This window comes from Diospyros lotus, chromosome 15 (genome assembly GCF_014633365.1).
Source record: "Diospyros lotus cultivar Yz01 chromosome 15, ASM1463336v1, whole genome shotgun sequence".
NCBI lineage: Eukaryota > Viridiplantae > Streptophyta > Magnoliopsida > Ericales > Ebenaceae > Diospyros > Diospyros lotus.
This window is the reverse complement of record NC_068352.1, coordinates 30,382,429-30,396,730: the sequence shown is the minus strand read 5'-3', so window position 1 is coordinate 30,396,730 and position 14,302 is coordinate 30,382,429. Positions and strand designations below refer to the sequence as shown.

Genomic DNA, 14,302 nt, shown 5'->3' with positions numbered 1-14,302 from the left:
TCTATAATCGAAACATTGAAAAATCTGAATTATCACCATGAAAAAATATCAAAATATAAGTGTTAAATTGATTCGAAAATATAAATTTTGATATATAATTAAAATAATAAAAAAATTTGAATGACCACAAAAAAAAAAAAACATAAAAATACATGTACAAAAATATAAAATTGTCCTTCTAATGTGTATTGTCTCTACTCTCATGCTTCTTAACCTCGTTTTAGCAGCACCATTAGTCAAATGCATAATTTTGTATTTAATGGAATCTATAAATTCAACTTATAATTTTAAACTAATAATATGGTATTTAAACCCTCTTCTATTCTATTATAGAAACAAATTTCTTGTTTTTGGTTATTTATTTTTTAAATCTTATAAATTTTTAATAATTAAAAAAATACTATTCAATCATTTTAAAGATTAAAACCAATTGTATAACTAATTCCTAATTTTCAACTTAAAATAAATTTAGCCTACAACCACATTAAATCTTATATTTTTTTAAATTTTGCTTACGAAACTAAATAACTCGTAACTTTCAATCATCACTAAATAAATTGTTACTTGAAATCTTATTTATTCAATCTATTCTATTATGGTCTTGCAATTTGTTTTTATTTATTTTATTATAAATAATAAGGATGGTAGAAATGAAATATGCAATCTAGTATTCGATAGAATATTTTGAGTTTGGATGATCGCTCTTATGTGATCTCTGATACTCATGCCCTCGATTATATTAGGGGAGGTAAATTAAATGTTAGATCTTTTAACCCTTATACAAGATGAAGATCGAACTCGCAATCTACCAAATTAACATCGACGTATTACTTATCCGATCGCTCAATTTATGCCCTAGAGACTAAAATATCCTGAACTTGTATGGACTCAACCTATCTCAATATGAGGTCAAGAGTTATTCGATAAAGGTCTCATTGTGTTCAATAAGTTCCCTATTAAATTTTATAGGGTTGGGATGTGAATGGTGTTTAGTTTTCGCGTTTTGACTCAATTAACTTTGTTTCTCCATACATGAATATATAAATATATTATTATTCTATTAAATATAAAAAATATATAAAATGTTATATGCTTTTTTTATGTATGAAAATGAGATTTTAAATTTAGGGCATCTTGTTTCATTTTTGTCAAATTTATTAGGGTAGTGTTTGTTAAAATGATTAAAGTAAGATTGTATCAATATAAGATTATAATATTTTTTGGACAAAAATATTAAATTGTTAATATAAGGCTGACAAGAATTTTAATATTTTTATTAAATTATTTATTAAATTTTTAAAATACACTGAAAGATATATGTGTTTTTTTTTTATATCTCTAAGGTTTAAAATATCTCGAAAAAAGGGATATAAGTATATTTAGAAAATTTTAGATAAAAAATCACGTAATTTATTTTTTAATAGTTATCAAATAAGTTTAATAAATTATTAAAAATATAAAATTTTAAAATATATTTCATATTTTATATTTTTTACTTTATATATTAATTAACAAACACCACATAAAATAATGAGTTTAGAATATTCGGATCCATCTTCTAAGACACGGCATGGGATGGGGTAAACCATCTAGCTTCCTTGTCAACCTTAATAAAGTTGAAGTATTTTAACGAATTTGTCCTTAAAACATGAGTCGTGTAGTCATATAAGAGATATATCAAATTTGCACTAGTGGGTTTTGAATTCGATTTTTGTTTTGTGCAGTGAAATAAAAACTCATATATATGATTTATCTCATTTCTAAAAATTAAGGGATGAGCAAAGGTCACGCAAGTAATATTTTAATAAATTTTAGTTTAATTATTATTTTTTGTTTGGAATAATTCACGAGGGAAATTTTCCTAGATCAAGCCGGGTTCGGGTATGCCCGACAATCCAGAAGCTTCCCATTTCCCTTTATCAAATCGCTATATATAAATACGTGCGTTGCGAAGGAGCCGCCTGATAGTCGAAGCCCTAACCCTAGCTCTTCGTTTCCCTTTTCCATTTCTCCGCATCCTCTGATCTGAAGAGCCTCGATCGATCAATCGCCATGGGTTCGAAGAAATCCGACAATCCACCCTTCGGCGACGGCGCTAGTCCTGGGTTCGCCTCTCTCTCTCTCTCTCTATATATATATATATGTATATTGATCTAGATGCGTCTATATAATTTCATTCCGGATTAGCTGATTCGGTTTTTATTCCACAGGAAAATTTTCATCGGAGGTTTAGCCAAAGATGCGACGTTAGGTGAGTTTAATCGTTTTCTATCAGCTTTGCTCTTCCAGGTTTTTGCTTCTCTTGTTAGGTTTATTGACGAAATCTTGTTGGGTAGCGCTTAATTTATGTACTGATTTTATTGGTTTTTGGCGGTGGCGAGTGCAGATCAGTTTACGAAGTACTTTGGGAGGTACGGGGAGATAACAGACTCGGTTATCATGAAAGATCGGCACACGGGTAGGCCAAGGGGATTTGGGTTTATAACCTACGCTGATCCATCTGTCGTAGACACCGTTATAGCCGAAACTCATGTCATCAATGGAAAACAGGTGAGTTAGGGCCTTTTCTTTCTAGGTGCAGTTTATTTGCGTGTTGTCTTTGAGAGATGATTTGTTTTGCTGCCACGGAACAGTAGGAAAAGAAAATCTATCATGGGATTGAATCCTTTTAATTTTTTATGCAAGTTGGCAACCGTGAAGTAAAGGTAATGGAAAATGGAAGAAAAATAAAATGATTTTTGCCTATTTGTGTTTATGTGTTATTATATGGAAGAGTAATATATCAATCTGATTTTCCCATTTTATGACCAGAAAACATCATTTCCCTTTAATTTATTTTCTAGCCTTTTTGCTTTCCTTTTCCGTCTCTAGAATTTCTAATTCTAAACATGTCTTTAATGAACTTGAATTTGTGAATATGGCGTTTTATGAATGTGGTATCTTGTCTGCGAGTGTGCCATGCTTTTAACTAGTGCGCTGAATGTATTTTGTTCACTCTTCCTTGTTCTATCTTTTTCTTATTTATACACTGCATTATTGGTCACTAGTTTGCTCTGCAATCACAATGAAGAATGCGAAGGATGATGATAATTTGAGTTTCTGCATTTATATTTTGCGTGGAAATTTTGGCCCCTTTTATTCTTAATCCTTTTCAAACCATATTAACCTGCCTTATAAAATTATTTCTGAAGATTGTGTTGATAGGGATTTTGTTCTTATTGCCTTTGGACATCCTGCTGATGAATTGAAATACATATTTTGTTTGATTATGAGTAAAGCACAGGAAAGGGGGAAAATAGTTCTTGCATGTCTCCTGTCTGTTAGAGAATAAGGATATCCCGCATTATAAACTGCTTTTATTAACAAAGTGATTTGAATTACGTAGGTGTAGTTACCCTCAATCTTTGCGGGGTTATGGCATGAGTTAGAAAAATTCCCTGATTAACACCCGAGTTAGGAAAATTCCCCAACTCTAGATCTTATGTTACTTCACTCCAGGCTCCATCTTTTACAAAATTAAATTGTTTTGGGATAAGAAAAACTCTGCTTTACCAATTACAAGAAATATTCATGTCATGGTACTTGTTAAGTTCTGTGGATTGCGTGCTGCATTATTTGCTTCTACATCTTACAGTTACTATTCTTGTTTACAATAGTGCTGGCTGATGCAGATAGCATTTACACAAGTCCTTGACATTATAACTTACATGGAAAATTCTGTTGAGTAGGTTGAAATCAAAAGGACAATTCCAAAAGGATCTTCTGAATCCAAGGACTTCAAAACGAAAAAGGTATTTGTTGGTGGGATACCAACATCTGTTACTGAAGGTATAATATTAAAAACCCCATTAAATTTGTAGGATTTGATGTTTTAATTTGCATGCTCTTGTTGCACAGTTATTGTTTAGCTTGTTTGGTTATTGATTTTGGGTGATGGTTTTTGCAGATGAGTTCAAGGGTTTCTTTTCGAAGTATGGGAAGGTAGTGGAAAATGAGATAATTCGAGATCATGCAACTAAACGGTCACGTGGATTTGGGTTTATTGTATTTGACAATGAAGAAGTAGTTGATAATTTGCTGGCAAATGGAAATATGATTGATATGGCAGGCACACAGGTGAGTTCAGTCCAGTGGGTCACCCAAATATTGGATGTAGGACGACAAAGCTTTTCTGCACTAAAAGGAGCATCAGTATTTCATAGTAAAATGTGTTTTATTCATATGATCAACATTTTTATTTCAAGGTCATCTTGTGGGGATCAAAGAATTCAGACTTTTGTTCTTGGCAGCTTGTGGACTTTCTTTTGTGCGTGTGTGATTAGATGTCATAATTTGTGGATGGAAATCCTAGGTTAACTTACTTCTTTATTGTAGGTTGAGGTCAAGAAGGCTGAACCAAAGAAACCCTCAAATCCAGCACCTGCTTCTGGATATGGTAGTGATTCTAGGGGCCGTGGATATGGTGATGGTTTTGGTGGATTTGGCAACTCCTATAGCGGTTTCAGCAGTGGCGGTTATGGCCCTGCTTCTTATAGGTCACTTGGCAGTGGTCTTGGTGGTGGTGGTGGTGCTGGTGGTAGGCTTGGTGATTACGGTGGATATGGTAGCGGAGGAAGTGAATTTGGTGGGCGTTATGGTGACTTTGGTGGTGGCAGTGATTACATGGGTTATCGGGGAGAGCCTTCACTTGGCTATTCTAGTCGCTTTGGCTCCTACTCTGGAGGCTTTGGTGGGGGCTATGGTGGAAGTGGATTTGGTCCATATGGCCGCGGTGGTGGAGGCTATGGCAGTTATGGCAGCGGCTCAGGATCTGGTCCCGGTTATGATTCCGGCCCTGGTGCTGGTTATGGTGGAGGAGGGGGACTCTATGGGTCTAGGGCAGGCTATAGTGGAGGTAGTCGATACCACCCTTATGCAAGGTAGATTTTGCTAAGCTTCCCCTGTAGGAGTGCCCATTCTGGCTCTCACTGTATTGCATCTTCCTGTTCGAAGTTTCCGTAGACACTGGCACTTATTGCAAGAGGACAGAATAGAAGATCAGAAGCACCTTTAGTTCTTATTGCGATATGGATTAGACAGCCAGAGCTAGATCATCAATCTAGTTACTTGAGTATGCTTGTTCTAGCTAGATGTTTAGTTTGTTATGGAATTTTAGTTAGTAATTGGAGTTGGAAATGTACCATCTTTGGAATTATTCTAGATGCTTGTTCTCAGACGTCTCTTTCTTTTATTTCTAGATTGCTTGATGTGTGACAAACTACTAGTTGTGGCAGGATACATTCACCTGTTTATGTTGGCTAGCCTCTGGTAGTTGCTTTTGTTCTAGTGACCATCTCTATTCTTATGTTTTTTTTCCATTTTTTTGTAACAAGAACTTATGATATAGGCCCTGAGATGGCGGCATTTTATTGTGCATATTCATTCGATAGTAAGCTGGCTTATGAATGATTTGTCATTCAAGGCCCAGCAGCAGCAGCAGCCAGGCGGCCAGCCAGCCAGGGATTGAGATAGGAGAGCTTAGCTCTCTTCGTTGGCTAGGTCTGAAGATTAGTAGGAATTGTGCCGTTACTGCAATTGCTTGTTTTGGTAGCAATTAAGTTGAAATGAGATTTCCTATAAGAATCATTAAGTAAAGCTGCCCTGGGGAGATCTCTGCTCATTGAGTATGTGGAGCATGGAATTCCAGAAAGCTGAAAGTATATGATTTCCCGTTTCGGGTTATAAGAAACCTTTTTACCCTTTAATATCTACTTGTGTGGCAGTAGTTGTATTTTGGGTTCTACTTGTATAATCTTGCCCCTTTTTTTTGCGTGGTTCCAGCTGCTTCCCTACGGATTCTAGGAATTTGTCTGATGGTCTATTTCTATACATTTTCCTTACACTGACTGTATTTTCAGGCCACGGCTTTGAACAGTTAATTCACCCACAGATATAAAGGTTTTCTGTTTTGAAGTGTTGAGCAACAATTGCTTGATGGTTGTGCATTTCCTCCATTGAGCAACAATTTTTTCCTTAAAAAAGTAAGGTGATGGCCTGCTGTTGTAAACAAATTAAAATTTATAACGAAAACTGAAAGTTCTGTTAGAAGACACAGTATGCTCGTTCAGTCCTTGCGAAATCATGAATTGAGCAGTACAGCAGCCGTGAGGGTCGGCCGAACTGTAATGTCCTTTGTCAAGGTAAGTTACATGTTGTGGTAGTCAAATCTCTTGAACCTGCGAGGGCTCGTAAGCCCTGCATCTTGTACGCACGTACTGGGAAAAGTCGATTTTTTTAGACTGAATTTTCGATTAATAAAATGTCGGGAAATTTTGTTTTACCTTGCAATATCCGGTAGTATTAGTATGGGGCAAAACATTACCTGTAATTGTATATAAAATTACAGATATTACATGTATCATATGACATTAATTAATTATATAAATATATATTTATTAGCCATACTTTTAATAATTTTATTATTAAAAGCAGTACCAAAAATTAATTCTGAAAAGAAAAACCTAAATGCTGAATTAATTTTTTTTCAGGAAAGTGGCTCTTTTTAAAAGCATCGTTTACATGAAGTGATTCTTATGGGGCAAGAACCCTCCAAAGAAAATGACACCCGCATTTCATATGGTTAAAAACCAAACTCTTTTAACCAGGATGCCCAGAAGATTTTTATAAAAGAGGAATGGACTAGAGAGAAGAGAGAGACTCAACCAAGAAGGGAACACAGATGTGGTCCTACTAGTGGTTGAAATTATTTTGTGTCTAGAGTACCGTGTCAATACCGCTACCCAATCCCATGATTTGATATCTTATCTGGAATTAATTATAATAGGGGTAAATTTGTAAATCCATGTTTGCATTAATCACGTGGCACCAGATTATTAGATGCTAAAATTTGCTACTGGTGTGATGTGATGTAATCGATGATCTTTTGTGTGCGTAGAGTAGCCTACTCCCACAGCAATCCAAACGAATCCACCAGAGCCAAAAAAAAAAAAAAAAAAAAAGAAAAAAGAAAAGCAAAGAGGGAAACTCAGACTCAGATTCAGATCTTAAAAAGAAGAAAAAGGATAAGAGGGTAAAAGAGGCTAAATATGAAGTACGGGAAGAATTCATAATTAATACAAAATAATTTTTTTTAATTATCTTTTAAAAAATATATATTTTTAACCACTCAAATAAATTAATTATTTTATAATTACTCAAATAAACTAATTATATTTTTTCTTTGAAAAATTATATTTAACTAGAAATGTGACAAATTAAAATTGACCGGATTAAAACTTAAAATAGAATGATAGATTTGCAAAATTAGTTAATAAGGTCAAATTTAGTAAAGTGATTATAAAATGTAATTAATTTATTTAAGTGACTCAAATCGTTTTTTCAAAAAAGTGATTAAAAACAATTTTTTTTTTTTGAAACGTAGTTAAAAAACCAATAGTTCTAGGTCGACTTGTGCCCTTGCTAGACCAACACCTGGTTGGAACCAACCCATACTTGACCATGAACAACCCTACTTACTTACAACCCCCCAAAATCACAAGGAATCCCAAATCATTTAACTAAAAAAAAAAAGACTTCTAGTGCATAACTGTAAATGGCATATAATGCCTATGACGGAGAATCAACACTCTTTACAATCTTCTACATCTTAGGGTTCTAGAACTAGAATACCTACGTGCATGGAGAAATAGCACACATAAATGATTTCCTTCTCTTTTCATTGAATAATGCTAAGTATCATGATTGTCATCAGTCATGCCGCCTAGCATTACTCCTTTTCATTTCCTTCCTGTTAGAACACCGACACCCTAGTTCCAAACACAGCCTTAGTATCAAACTTTCATAGAATAGCATTAAAGACTGATAAGTGATAACAAGCTTCTTATTCTGGAAAGCTAAATAGAACATGTCCTCATATGATAGGATAAATGAGGCACGATAGTTGGAGAATTAGGGTATCCTATACCAAGTTTTGATCTGAGTGATTGGCAGAAAATTCCTAATCCAGACGTGACCAGCAGGTAATTCCTTCTGCAAACTAGATCTAAAAGACAGAAGAAACTGACAATTAGCAATTCTGCTGCCAATGAAACCAGTGTTTGAACATAATTTTTAGAATTACCGTGGTCCTAAACTGGCAGCTGCGCGGCTTATGTATCAGGCACGTCAACTGCAGTCCATTGATTCTGCATTACTGCTAATACCCACCCCTATATCATGGCTAACAAGCACCTGGATCAATGAACCTATTTTAAACTATGTCACTTGGGCCCCTTTCTAGCGGTTTCTTCAGCTCGAGTAAGTGCATCTGTGAGCACATCAATGGTCCAATCCTTCAAATCCTCCTGCAAAGAAGAGTAAATAAAGATCAACATAGGGTGTCCCACTTTGCCACCAAAGCCCAAACTCTAAATAAAGATCAACAGAGAGAGTATTAAAATGATAATACCACAGTCAACTAAAAAAAAATGCATGCCTATATATGAACGTTTGCAAGAGTGAATGAACGAAGAGTCTCAAAGCAGAGGACTAGGAATAGAACTAAGCACAAGCTCATAGAACACAATCGATTTAGCTTGGTTATGCGAGATAATGAGCCACATTTTGGCCACTACTTTCATTGTCAATAAATGCTATCAATTTCAGTACTGTAGTAACCTGTTTCCAACCTTGATTAATAGAGCATTGTGGTTGATATTTAATAAATTCAATAAATGGCAATAGACCAGGTGACAAGGAAGATGTGTAAGGAAAGGTGAATTACATTATTAAACCTTCAACCTTGTAAAAGCAAAGAGAAACCCAATTTGCCTCAAAGTAAGACTCCACGAGTTTAAACTTAATAAAACTTATATAATAAAATAATTTAATAATTACACTTATTTTATAGGATTTATCTAGTAAGATAGAGAAATAAATTCAATTATCCAATAAGATAGTCAGTCCTATATGTTTATCCGACAAGATCATCACTAGGATTGGTTTCATTTCTAAAATTATTAAAATTAAACTAAACCTTCATGATGTGCATCCCACATCACCAGGTTAAGGAGCAGTCATTAAGTACAGCCCCGAGGATTTAATTTGACGTGCTTAATTTTGTTCCTAGAAAGCAATTAGTTGACAAAATATGAAAAGGCTTCAATACTGTGGCAAAATTATATCTGGAAGTTGTACCAAATGTAAATAGTTCCCACTACTACAATAATTATTAGAACAGCACATTAAAATTCAGAAGTATCAAAAGGTGCCAAAGAGAAAGAAAAGATAGATTACATAATTGCCAACACAAAAATAGAAGCAAACACATAACACATCTGGTTTTAACTGCAAGAAAGAATTAGGATCTCAAGTTTACTACTCTTGAGTATCAATTTTAAGAAATAGAAGCTTGTCACTTAATAAAAGGAACTTTAGATATAAAACTTAATCCTGAACTTCAATATAATAATCTATGCAGGAAGAGAGTTTCAGACTGAACAGAATAAGATACTGAGACATCATATCAAATAAAACAGCAAGCACACATACATACAGCCTCCAGCGTGCACACCACAAATATAATTTTTGGCCAACCTTATTAACCTAAGAAATGTCTCAAAACTACAGACTGAACAAATTTTAGTAAATATAAGAAATGCCTCCAAACAACAGATCTGAACAAATTTTAGTAAATATATGATGCAAAAGTCACATACAAATTAAAAGACAAATACATGCATTTAAAAAGGATACCAGTATCCATTTTGTCAACATAAGATGACTGAGAAACTCCTAGCTATTGAAGGTTTGGAAAATCCTAAGAATTTGGGGGCAGTTGCATGTTTCACAGGATAAGATATTGCCTTGTCTTCACAGGTGCTCATTATTTGATCATAAAATTGCAAATCCAACACAACATGAAAGATAACAAAAAGTATCAAATACTTAAGTGGCATCAATCAAATATACACAAATAATTAACTAACATCATAAACCATAAATAAAAGCATCCCGGCACCACACTCCCCACTTTGTGACGGTTGGGGAAGGATCATTCTTGTTCACAGTCCTACCCTTTCTTTTTAAAGAGGTTATTTCCTCAACTTGAGCCCATGACTTTCTAGTAACAAACAAAAAATCTTACTGTATGCTACCAAATCCACAGAACCATAAAATGGAGATTTTACCAGAACTGATTCACTAAAGTCTTCCCTTCCCCTTCTCCCCCCCCCCCCCCCCCCCCCAAAAAAAAAAAAGGATTAAATAAACGGATTTTTTCACATTTTGTTTGAAAGTGGCACTAATCAATTTTCAATTCAATGTTGGAAAAAGCCTTTTTGCTGCGCTATAGTATCAGTGAGACTATAAAATAACCAATTTGGCCACATCAATCCACTGAAAAAGAATGATATGAATGAGAAGAGAATTGTGTTTCACCATGTGTAATGGTTCCCCAGTTCTTATTCGTGCATTTGGACGAGCAAGCTTTGATTCAAATGGAGTCCTTGGCCGCACTTCTCGAATTTCCTCCCATTCCTCACGAGTAAGCATCCTAACAGTGCCTTGATCAGAAGGAGCATGCTTTATTTTGTGCTCAATCATCTCTTGAGATTTGGAATCATCATACTGCCAGTTTGCCATATCAATCAAATTAATTTTGACCAGGACAGTCACAAAATCTTACTGATAACCTTTTTGGGAAAGCAAATGATATCACAGATAAGGACTAACCCTATAAAATAACAGCCACTATATATTTAAGATCCATAATATTTATTAGTCTTGTAACTTTACTAGCCTATGAATCCTTGGTAACTAACCAAACTATATATTCACAGATCTCAGGAAGTTTGGCAACTGAAGCATGCACAAAAGTGAATTGCCCCACGTATGCAATTACCTCACTCACTCACAATCATGGTGTGACCACAAACTTTTCACGGAAGGCAGCATGAAGATCAGTGGGCCAGGTCTAACTTTCAGATGCAATAGTGGAATATGATAAGTTCAAGCACATGAAATATTCCCCAAAACTTCCCTCATCATTAGCAATAAATGACATCTACACTACCAATGAAAAGCAACTGATACTGAGATTAAACGTTCACAAAAAGAAATTATTATTATTATTATTAATGTTAATAAAAATACAGTAAAGTGTGTGAGAACCAGAGTTAATTAAATGTTCAAGAGTAAAATGGAGGCACAGAAATGAATCTAAAATTAGTATACCATCATCAGGAGCTTTGCAAAGAGAGCAACGCCAACAACAGTGAGAAGCATTGGCATGGTTGCTGTGTCAAGGAATGTTTTTGGCTCTGGAACTTCTACAAACAGCTGATCCTTCTTAGGGCTCCTCCTTTTCCTTGTCTTCTCCAACTCTGCTACCTTCTTCTTCAGAGTTTCACTAGGACCATCACGGGATAGGATGTGCATTTGTCTGTGCAACTGAAACACAGCTCTGCCTCGAAACATTGCTATGAAGAAAGGTGGTCGACTTGATCAATTGAGTCCTTGAATCATTTCAGAACTAACAGCCAGGCTTTCTTACCCAGCAAGAGCAAAGAGGACACAGAACTAATCGTGAGATTGGTTACTAATTCTTTCCTCAAAAAGTGGAATAAGACTGGCTATACATTCTAAACTGAGGAAAATGACAAAAGTATCAAAGTTGGTAGCTTCTGCTGAGAAATAGAGAAAAAGCAGATACATACTTGTACATATGCACACATGCATAAAAACAAAAAATGTAGTGAAGATTGTGAGAGCAAGATTTTGGATCCCTCATAAGAGCATAGCACCTCAATTAAAGTCTTACTGCTAATATATTGGAACTGTTTCACTTCTCATATATGGACACTCAAGAATATGGCTCAATGTACAGTGTATGGCATTTTCATTACATGTGCACACAACTACCAATCCTCCAATGATTTTGGCTACTATTCCCGAATAACGTAGCTTGATCTTGACTCTTAATAAGTCACATAGAACTACAGAATTAGTGAAAGGGCCAAATGTATTTTTTAACTTACACATACATAGCATAGGCCACAACCCTAGTTTAACTTAAATATTTATCTTGCAGTTGTAATTCAGAAAATAAAAAGAAAACCTAATACACAGCTGCAAGCAAGCAAATCAGGCGCCACTAAACAGAAATCACAAATCTCAATCTTCTGAAAAACTCCTCTAGGTTAGTATTCCGATTTTGATCCTTATTCTTTTTACTTTTAGTTGTGTTCTTGCATTTTTCCTCTGTTTTCTGTCGCAAGAGAGGTCGGTATCTTTTACCTGTGTGTTCAGTTTAACCTTTTCCCGATTTTATTGGCAATTTGGCATTCAAATTAGGTTTACGCATGTTTAACTGATATGGTTTCTGTATTATTTGATGTGCTGCATAAGGGACTAATTTAGCTAATGCTGGAACTTAATTCAATATTTCGTTTATATAGCAGTACTTGAACTTTAGTAGGTGGCATAGAATGACAATGGTGTATTGATGAATATATTGCTGATTATAAGAAAAGAAAAGTTTCATATGTTCCATTCTGACCTGAACATTTCTATGCCACTGATGCGTATAAAGAAGTCCAAGATTATGAGTTGCTTCTGTTCTAGAAAAATTATAATGGCTTTGTGGTAATCTCCCTAATGATTAAATACTTTTAAACACTTCTTTGTTTTGCAGTCTTGTTGTGAAAACGTTTGTGTAATTTGCCGGTTGGAATTCATTGCCAGATATTTAATACCCTATAGGTACCCAATATTCTGGAATTAGTTACAGTTATATCACTATTATTATACCAATATCATTATAGTGATATTTTATTCTTTTTACTCGTGATTTTTCTCGATTTAGGTTTTTCATGTTAAATTTTGTATTTGTTTGTGTGATTGATGGTTTGATCATGTTTTGTTTTCAATCCAAAATCATAACAATCATGTCAAGATCAAGCCATCTTATTGGGGAATAGTAGCCAAAATCATTGGAGGACTGGTATAGGTGTGCACATGTAAAGAAAATGCCACAAACTATACATTAAGCCATATTCTTGACTGTCCATTTATGAGAAGTGAAACAGTTCCAATATTTGATTGTTCATTTAAGCTGTTCTTGGATTCATGTGTAGGGAACTTGAGCCCCTCCCAGCAGCTTTTGTTTGAAGCAATCCAGGACATCTACCAACTGATATATGTCTTAATAAATGGCTTGCCCCTTTATTATTACCTCAAACAAACTCTTTATTACAATGCTTGCATCTAGCTAAGTCGTTTCCATTTAACCCTTCTATTTTCTCGAACTTTATGAGACTGATGAAATCAGGCATGGCATGCACACACTCTAACCCAGAATCAAGACCAAGAATAAGACAAATTATACGCATACTTGACCAGGCATGTCTGTAGATGTATCTTTTTGAGTAAAAAGAAAATCTATGATTATATTAGAGTTTTCCAAAGTATACCACAACAGAATACTCCATATAGAGAGGTCAACTGATTTTGATCAAACATTAACAACAAATTAAAGAAAATAGAATAATAAAGGTCGAACATAAGCTAAACAAGAAAAACCAGAAAACATACCATGCATATGTGAATATATCTACATCCATTCTTTATCCGGATAGCATCCCAAATAGAGTGAAAAAGTTTCTATCCTGTACATATAAATGTAGAAAATGCTTATGACTTGAGATGAAAAATCAAATCATCAGAACAAGTTTGCACAAGAAGACATAATAGATTCTTTACAAGAATTTAGGAAGCCATCTCATATCAACAGTGTCTAAATCAGGTAACCAGTCAAACTGAAAAAAAAATGATGAACACAAATTTAAGAATTTGCAGATCTGAAAACTTTGAAGATCGAAACCCCTTCGATCATCGCTGGGGTCCGAAAACGAGAGAGAGAGAGAACCAACACATCCCAGTGACGCCTGGCGAGGCTCCTCCGTTTCGTTGGGTTGGCGGAGGCGATGGCAGATCCGGCTAACGACGAGAACAATGGGCGCCGGTGGATTTGCAGATCTGCAGTCTGCAGAGTAGATTTCGATCAGAGACAAGAATGTGTAAGAATCTCAGAACCGGAAGCTAATCGGATCTTGATGAAAAATGAAACCGTCCTTTAAGAGATGACCCGGATGATCGGGTCAAGTAGATTTGAATTTTTTGGATCTGGTCCGAGTTTATTTTTAAATAAATTTATTTTTATGAATCAACGGATCGGACCTGAACAGGTATGTTGACAAGTGTGCGCGCCACGCCATCCCTCCTCGTACCATGTGTCGTTGACTCAATATGAATTAATTCTGGTTCA

The 14,302-nt window shown here is 35.0% G+C and overlaps 2 protein-coding genes across 13 annotated transcripts; one reads left to right on the top strand and one right to left on the bottom strand.

Annotated features, from left to right (window-relative positions):
• Positions 1-1,938: 1,938 nt before the first annotated feature.
• On the top strand, positions 1,939-5,300 carry LOC127792144 (uncharacterized). The gene is made up of 6 exons (XM_052322521.1): positions 1,939-2,105; positions 2,211-2,251; positions 2,387-2,550; positions 3,729-3,828; positions 3,947-4,116; positions 4,375-5,300. The coding sequence occupies exons 1-6, from the start codon at positions 2,053-2,055 to the stop codon at positions 4,921-4,923; spliced, it is 1,077 nt and encodes a 358-aa protein (XP_052178481.1). The 5' UTR covers positions 1,939-2,052; the 3' UTR covers positions 4,924-5,300.
• Positions 5,301-7,823: 2,523 nt separating this feature from the next.
• Positions 7,824-14,090, bottom strand: LOC127792145 (uncharacterized). 12 transcript variants are annotated; one of them, XM_052322523.1, is made up of 6 exons: positions 13,908-14,090; positions 13,738-13,793; positions 13,570-13,643; positions 11,212-11,456; positions 10,417-10,605; positions 7,824-8,342 (listed from the first exon to the last, which is right to left on the bottom strand). In XM_052322523.1, the coding sequence occupies exons 3-6, from the start codon at positions 13,574-13,576 to the stop codon at positions 8,259-8,261; spliced, it is 525 nt and encodes a 174-aa protein (XP_052178483.1). In that variant the 5' UTR covers positions 13,577-13,643; positions 13,738-13,793; positions 13,908-14,090; the 3' UTR covers positions 7,824-8,258. The 12 variants fall into 12 exon arrangements, 11 of the variants coding, with proteins under 11 accessions (XP_052178483.1, XP_052178492.1, XP_052178490.1 ...); XM_052322532.1 differs by having other exon boundaries at positions 11,212-11,525; positions 13,908-14,088; XM_052322530.1 differs by having other exon boundaries at positions 11,212-11,521; positions 13,908-14,088.
• Positions 14,091-14,302: the final 212 nt, after the last annotated feature.

Coding starts and splice junctions, on each gene's coding strand:
- LOC127792144 (XM_052322521.1), top strand. CDS start 2,053: ATGGGTTCGAAGAAATCCGACAATCCACCCTTCGGCGACGGCGCTAGT. Junction 3,829..3,946: donor ACCAACATCTGTTACTGAAG/GTATAATATTAA, acceptor TGGTTTTTGCAG/ATGAGTTCAAGGGTTTCTTT. Junction 4,117..4,374: donor TTGATATGGCAGGCACACAG/GTGAGTTCAGTC, acceptor TCTTTATTGTAG/GTTGAGGTCAAGAAGGCTGA.
- LOC127792145 (XM_052322525.1), bottom strand. Junction 10,606..11,211: donor TTGCAAAGCTCCTGATGATG/GTATACTAATTT, acceptor GCAAACTGGCAG/TATGATGATTCCAAATCTCA. Junction 8,343..10,416: donor CTGGGGAACCATTACACATG/GTGAAACACAAT, acceptor TCTTCTTTGCAG/GAGGATTTGAAGGATTGGAC.